We start from the raw sequence: 7,901 nt of genomic DNA on the forward strand, positions 1-7,901 counted from the left end.
TCAAATATTAGCTCAAAGTGTATTTTAGTTGAGACAAGAAATATCATAAACTTAGAACCTATTATATAATTGCTAACATCCACGTCTAAATTATTCTAGACGATGTAAGATTTTTGAAGACGTGTTATTTTCATACGTTTAACACCTATGAACAATTCAATATGATAAAAATTCAAGTTTATGTTTCTTCAAATACAATATATCTTTTAATGGAATGCAAATGAGATTATTATGAGATACAAATTCCGTATGAGTTGAAGTGAATTTGGTGTAAATCAAACAAGTAGAACAATTAAAGAGGGAATTGAGAAAATGTATAGTTCTTCAAATAAAATAAAATAGGAGACAAAAAGGTAATAATTAAAAATAAATTTTGTAAGTGATCTAATAACTAATGATATTTTAACAATTTACCAAAAAACTATATAAATAAGTAGATATAACATATATATCTCTTTTAAAATTATGGTGAATTCAAATAGTACTTACAAGTTAAATTTATCTTTTGTCCAGGACTAATATATTTTTAAATTAATTCGATTTTATATAACTATAAAAATCTCAAATAAAATTGAGAGATGATGTTATTTGAACAGCCGAATTGAAAACTATTATCAACTCAATTGTGTCAATTAATTTATTAAGTTACAGATAAATTAAAATATTAATATTATATTTCTATCATGCAAATATTCATTCTATGAAAATGAAACACAAAGAGTTAACTGTCTTTTTAAAAATAAAAAAATATGATAAACTTGTAAACTTTTAAAAAATGACTACCTCATCTCATATTAATGTGACATTTCATAACTTGAGTAGTTTTCTTTTATAATCGAACAATTTGAAAATAAACATTTCATTAGGATGTTAAATCTTCATTATTTTTATTACAATGTTGTAAATTAATAAAAAATGGAGAAAAAAAAAGGAAAAAGAAAAAGAAAAAAAGAGAGAGCAGAAGATGTGAAATTCCTATGAACATCCCGGAACTTTTATGAAAATTCCTCCCCTGTCCTCGACCATCGAAAGGTTGAACTTGGTGGAGGAAAAGCGCCCTCCATGGTCCGCGCGCTAAAAAAAGCGATCGCATTCAACCAAATTACCACCCTCTCGTTCCCTTCGCCTCCAAAATTCCGTTTCACAATCCTAGCTCCCAACCTAATCCCAAAATCCAAACCAACCAACCCCCACAATGGAACCCCCCAAGCCCGAAGCGGAATCCCAATCCCATGTCTCCAACGGCCACTCCACCACCACCCCTAACGGATCGGGATCGGAACAGCAGGTTCCCAAGGAGAAACGCACCACGTCATCCACCGGTACCACCAAAAAATCCGTCCACTGGAGCCCCGAATTGGTCACCGAATCCACCTTCGCCTCTTCCCCTAATGAATCGCACTCCAATCCATATTTTTCCTCCTCCTACTCTCAACAACCTGCTCCCAATTTCATGGGTTAGTTTTATTTTCGATTTTCTATCTTTCAAATTCCTCTTTTCCATTTCATGCGTATTTTTTTGGTTTTGTCTGTGTCCAGAGACGATGGTTACCGTTCGCAATGTGCTGGGGAGATGGGGTAGGAAGGTGGGAGAGGCTACAAGGAAGGCTGAGAGTCTCGCTGGAAACACGTGGCAGCACTGTAAGTTTTCTGTTTTTCTTTTCTTTTCTTTTCTTTTATTGTCGTGTATCGGTTACAACTCTAAAGTGGGTGCACATGGAGTGGTGCTGGTGGTGCCTTGAGTTACCAGATATGGGAATTTAATAGGAATTTTGTTTTTAAGGAAACTGGTGCTAGAGTTGTATAAAATTAAGTGGGAATTCGATTGTTATGTATTTGTCAGACATGGGAATGGATTCAGTTACTTTGCAGGATTATAAGCCATTAAATTAAACTAACGATTGAAATGGTGCCATTGCCATAACACATTTACGTTGGATAAAATAGGACAGTGTGATGCATACTGTATGAAGAGATTCATTAAATGAGAAAATGTAACCCACCAAAAATTCATTGTTTCTGATACCTTTCAACCAAGAATAGAAAGTGTGTTATAGTGTGTGTCGCTAACGGTTCTCTCTTAAATGTCCCATAAAGGCTTTATTATCTATTTAAGTTGGTTTAGCAACAGGGTCTACCAAACTAACCCTTGGTGTGTCTGGCATGTACCTTGGATGCTCTTTTTCTGATATGTATACTTTATTAAGCATTTCCTGTGTTTCATCATCATCATGTCAACTGGTTGTTGGACTATCAAACATCATGGATTTGTTCATTGTGTTATAATGATTAGTGTACTTGATGATTTGATGGATCTTCTGTTTCTTGTTATTTTCTCCCCTTGGATCATGCTAATGACAATGAACCTTTTACATTCCGCAATTAAAATTTACTTCTTTTGTTACATTGTGCTTAAGTGAAAACAAGTCCTAGCTTTGCTGAAGCTGCTATGGGGAGAATTGCCCAGGGAACAAAAGTTCTGGCCGAAGGCGGATATGAGAAGATTTTCCTGAACACGTTTGAAACAGGACCAGAGGAACGGCTTCAAAATTCTTTTGCATGTTATTTGTCCACATCAGCTGGTCCAGTGATGGGAGTTTTGTATATATCCACTGCAAAGATTGCATATTCTAGTGACAATCCTATTTCCTATAAAAATAACAACCAAACAGAATGGAGCTATTATAAGGTACTTATTCTAATTAGAACTTGTTTACTGAATTGCTAGTGGAAAATAACCTCAGCATTATTATATATAAAATTTGCAATTACTAATGAACTGAGAAATTGACAGCTCCTAACTCGGTTATATTCTCCCAAAATAAGAAATACTTTCCAACACTCTCCCTCATGTTGAAGCATACAAATCATATTCACCAAGCTTGTTAATATGGACCTGAAGTTCAATAATTAACAAACTCAATGGTAGTTTCCCTGGAGAGGACTTTTTCTCTAATAAAGTGATAAATGGTTCTCTTTGCTTGGTTTTCTCATGAAGTATTGTGTTTGATGCGATACAAAAAGCAACTTTATTATCACTACATTTTTATCTTATCAACACTTGCAAATTTCAACTCCCCAAGTAATTGTTTTGCCCCCACAAGTTCACAAGTAACCATTCCCTAGCCTGATAGTTATCATCTGCATTAGACTAGGCAACCAAATATTGGCTTCTAGGGATACAAGATTACTAAAAATAAATCTTGTATCCCTAAGTAGATTGCCTACCCATACGTGAACCATATAAGTCTTTGATTTGGCAATGAATAAACTAACATTTCTTCATCCTTAATTATATCATCCATATAAACTACCAAATAAAGTGACCAACACATGGTATGCTGGCAGAAAACTAAATGATTAGATTTCCCTTGAGTCATACCAAATTCTAGCTCAACAATACTAGATTTTGCTCAATGAGATTTTAAACCGTAAAGAGAACGATTTCAACTTGTAACCTAAGCTTGACTTCATCTTGTTATAAAACCAAGTGTGTGTTTGAGTCCCACATTGAGTAAAAATTAAGTAAGTTGAACAACATATAAAGAAGATGACCCATAAAATCATTGTCTTAAGGTTTTTGGATCGAAGGTCCTTGTGTCCCTCAACCTCCATGAACATCTTCATCACATGTTCTAGGTTTAGGTCCATGCTACTAGGCATTGGGCACAACTTGTCAGAGATGAATTACGCCAACATGTTGCTCTTGTGACCCAGGTTGGGTTTGCTCGTGCTCTCGTAGATATTATCTGCCCTTATACCAGAGTCTTTCTAGTGAACGGGGTCTGTTGTATAATCCCATGCCAACTTGACAAATTAGCATGGTTCTCTACTGACGGGACCCCGTCCATCTGTCCTTTAGGATAAGCTCCTAACCAAGTAAGACCTCCACTCCTTCCCTAAGGGCAAGGTGACCTGTGTATGACCTTGTGTACGTATTAATGATTTCAGTTCTCAACTTTTTCTTAAACGTAGCATGATTTTTCGTGTCCACAACATTTCCGTTGCCAATTTGTGCTATCATGTCCATCATCATGGTGGCTAGGGACATGTTGATAGTAGGGAAAATCTTGAAGACCATAGATGCATTTAGTGAGCTTGCAATGTACTTGCCCCCAAGGTAAAGACAAAAAGCCTGCCACAACCAAGATCCTTGGCGTTGTCTTCTCCTATACCTCCTTGACCAACTATCGAAACTCCTGAGTGATAATGGCCTGACCAGTCTAGCTAGGTTGGTAATGTATGGTCTCTGATACCCCTTGCACACTAGACCTTGTCCCCATGTGCCATGCGCCTACTCGACTCAACCATACAACCTATGTTGACCTTTTGCTTGGTCATGCTCACTCATTCTTACGCAAACCCTGACCATGGTTGATGCCACAAACATGACCTACTAGTGTGGCCTCTCCATGTTACTTTTCTAGTGTGTACCTTTGACATTTTCTTTAGCAGAACCACCTTGGCTCTCCACCTTCTCACAGACAAAGAGAGCATTCCAATGATAGTCATGGTCATCTCCTTGCCATTAACCCTTAAAGGATTAAGTGAGTGTTCTTGTACCACTCCCAATAAGTGTCTAACAATAAGTAGATGTGTGCCCTTTCATTGAACTCAGTTGCTCTGGTGTATAGGTGCCCCTCATAGAGCTCTGCTCAAATGGCATGATTGATGCGTTATGGCTTGGTTGGCATCTTCAAAGGCCACCTTGAAATGTCAAAGCTATAATAAAGTGTCATCATGTTGACACCCTTTGAGGTCTTGTTAGCTTGACAACTCTAGTTGTACAAATCTTGATCTCCTGACCAATCATGTTGGACAAGTGCCTCCATGCCACCTGTCCCATGCTACGCTCTATTCATGATCGTGCTTGTGTGGTTGTCTAGTTGGACAAAAGGATTGCCTGCCTTGGACGTGTCCTCATCTACTACGAAGGTGAACTAGATAACACAAATTGTTAAAGAGAATACTGTGGACCAGAAAGTCATGTTAGAGTTTTAGGAAAAGTTGAGGACCCAAATCCTTAGGTTGTAGATAAGGTCATGCATACACAGGCCACCTTGCCCTTAAGGTACAAGTGGAGTGTCCCTGTCAGTTTAGGAGTAAAGATAGACACAATCCCCTCGACAAAGATCCATGGCAATTGGGCATGGGAGGGTACAAGCGAGATGTTGGAGGTGTCCCCATATGACCTCATTCACCGGAAGGACCTTGGTGTTGGGGTAGACAATATTTGGGAGAGCATGAGCAAGTCCAACTTGGGTCACAAGTGCAACATGTTGACACGACTCATCTTTGATGAGTGCTTAATGTCTGTTAGCATGAACTTAAACCTAAAATATGTGATCAAGATGTTAGTGAATGCCAAGGGGCACAAGGATCTTGCCATGGCAATTTGCTCACCGCCCAAACACGTGACTGGCAACTCCTGACTAACCCTCAAAGTAACTGAAGCTACCTGAGCTGTTGTGAATTGGATTGTTGCCCTCAAATCAAATATCCCAATCCTCCCTCTAAGTTTGTGGAACGGCCCACTTCTTCTCTAGAAGACCCATGCTTTGAGACTTCTTCCTCACTTCCATCGACCCCATCAACTTCACTAGAGTCTTCACTTGAAGCACTGCTTGCAGATTACCTGACACCTTGCTTGACTTGAGCATCCTTATGCACTCTAGCCTTTTTGCCTCTATTGTGAGCATGTGTATGAAGTTGGGTGTGTAACATCCTATCATCAATTTACAGTAGTAGGCCTCCGATCCATTTCACTCCGGTCTGGGGTTTCTGAAGGATCTACTATCCACCTCTAGATAACTTTCTCAGCAGTGGTCCACATGTGTTCATAATCGTTCTATATATGCTGTAAGATCAGCTACGTATATTTCTGGGGTCCAACTGCCGTGGTTTTTAATTCACTTGAAGAGTGCATTATTCTCTATAAATAATTAACATATTTGATCGCACTGAGGAAGTTTGAGAATGCATATTTTTATCTTTCTCTATAAGATAATTACCATAGTTTTCACATATGCCTGTTAAAGCCAGCTTTTTGTTTATTCAAATGAAAAACTTCTCTAGGGGAAGAAAAAACAGCTGGATAGTAACTTTGGGAGAACCACAGCACAAAAAATAACAGTTGGAGTTGGAGAGCTCAAAGCTTTAGAAATTCCACATTAGAATGACATTGACATACGTCCTATGTGGAACGAGTCCCATTCCTTGCAATTTGATCCTAACGTCCCATCACGTCCCAAGCCTCAGCCGTGTGGCTGTGCACTAGCCCTTTGACCAGTTATGAGCAAATATTACAATGCTGACAGACCACCCATGCTGCTTGTTTGCAACCGAGACATGATGGAAGGCTATAATACCAATTGAAGAACTCTTTGGAGAGCAACACCACAAAACCTAGCTATTGTAGTTGGAGAGTCCAAATCCTTACAAATCCCACACTACAATCTCATAACTAATGTGGTGCTCCAGTCCCATACTTTGCAACTAGATCCTAACATTGAGTATTACTATATCTGATCTCGTATTGAATTAACTCTGGGGTAGGCTGTATGGTGCATTTTGTAAAGGGATTGCATCCACTTTCATGTAGTTAGCGAGTAGATATGTTCTAGAAAGGGATAGTTATTTTGACTAAAATTAGGTTGGTTCATTTCTGTTAACTGATGTATACGCCTACAAGCTGCTAGAGAGTGGGTACTAATATTTTTGCTACATCTTTAATTGAGAACATTTTGCTACGCAAAGCATGTGACCAGCTCAAGTGTGAGACTTGAATTAAACTAAATAATTATCTTTTGTATAAGGAACGAAAGGCAAATAACATTGCCATGTCAGCTTTAGTTTTGCATTTATGGAATTCAATATTCCAATTTGCTTAAACTATTCTCTTTTCTGCAATTTCTTGTCTGCAAAATAGTTGCTTTAACGCCATTCTTTTCTTTGTGAATCTTTCAAATCGTACTTTCCGTTTTCACTTCTTAGCTCTTTTTTTCTCCTGTTCTCTTACCTTATTTAATTAAGTTGTCTGATCTTGAATAATATTGTATCCAATTGTTATATTTGTCCTTGATATGGGAAATTATGCTGCGTGTAGGTGATCATCCCATTACACGAGCTAAAAGCAGTGCATCCTTCATCAAACACAACCAATCCTGCTGAAAAGTACGTCCAGGTGATTTCCGTTGACAATCATGAATTTTGGTTTATGGGCTTCTTGAACTATGAGGGTGCTCTGGAGTGCCTGCAAGAAGCTCTTGAAGCTGGCAGACATATACAATCAGAAGCATAGTCTGTCCAATGGATCTAAAGAAAAAGAAGTATAGTCTGTTCATACGTTAGAGTTTCAAACCCCCAATTATATTTTTCCCTTCCACAAAAGGTTTGTTTGTAGATGTGATAGATATGGTCTTGGAACTGTTGATAAATATTCAGCCAACTTTTGGCTATTTTGTGGATATGAATTTACAGTAGGGGATCCATTAGAATAGTGCAAAAGAGTTATTCAGGGAAACTAGTTTGCAACTCTAATGAACAAATACTTTAAAATCAAGACGTACACTGCATATTACCTTTAACTGTTAAACTTTTACTTACTGCATCGATCTTTTTCTCTTTACTAATACCTATTGTTTATCTCAATACTTGAGTTTTTTTGTGAAAGTTTCCAGAACATGGCATCTGATGTTCTTATATTTGGCTATCTGGAAATACTTTATCCTGAACGTTTTTCCAAAACATTTTGTTCAGTTTGGAAGTACAAATGTGTATGAACATTTCCCTCTTTGATGTAGTTCAACAAAAATTTACAAATTTAATGGTTCAAAACATCCAGCTCGAAACAAATTAATTGATCAACAAGCAAGACATTATGTAGTGAAAGATTAATAATG

The 7,901-nt window shown here is 37.6% G+C and overlaps 1 protein-coding gene across 1 annotated transcript; it reads left to right on the top strand.

Moving 5' to 3' along the window:
* Positions 1-1,007: 1,007 nt before the first annotated feature.
* Positions 1,008-7,586, top strand: LOC114179131 (GLABRA2 expression modulator-like). Its single transcript, XM_028065355.2, has 4 exons — positions 1,008-1,457; positions 1,540-1,641; positions 2,418-2,689; positions 7,106-7,586. The coding sequence occupies exons 1-4, from the start codon at positions 1,196-1,198 to the stop codon at positions 7,298-7,300; spliced, it is 831 nt and encodes a 276-aa protein (XP_027921156.1). The 5' UTR covers positions 1,008-1,195; the 3' UTR covers positions 7,301-7,586.
* The last annotated feature ends 315 nt before the right edge of the window (positions 7,587-7,901 follow it).

The sequence above is a fragment of the Vigna unguiculata genome, chromosome 3 (genome assembly GCF_037176805.1).
Source record: "Vigna unguiculata cultivar grain cowpea cultivar isolate G323 ecotype 2 chromosome 3, ASM3717680v1, whole genome shotgun sequence".
NCBI classification, from domain to species: domain Eukaryota; kingdom Viridiplantae; phylum Streptophyta; class Magnoliopsida; order Fabales; family Fabaceae; genus Vigna; species Vigna unguiculata.

Coding starts and splice junctions, on each gene's coding strand:
- LOC114179131 (XM_028065355.2), top strand. CDS start 1,196: ATGGAACCCCCCAAGCCCGAAGCGGAATCCCAATCCCATGTCTCCAAC. Junction 1,642..2,417: donor TGGAAACACGTGGCAGCACT/GTAAGTTTTCTG, acceptor ATTGTGCTTAAG/TGAAAACAAGTCCTAGCTTT. Junction 2,690..7,105: donor CAGAATGGAGCTATTATAAG/GTACTTATTCTA, acceptor TGCTGCGTGTAG/GTGATCATCCCATTACACGA.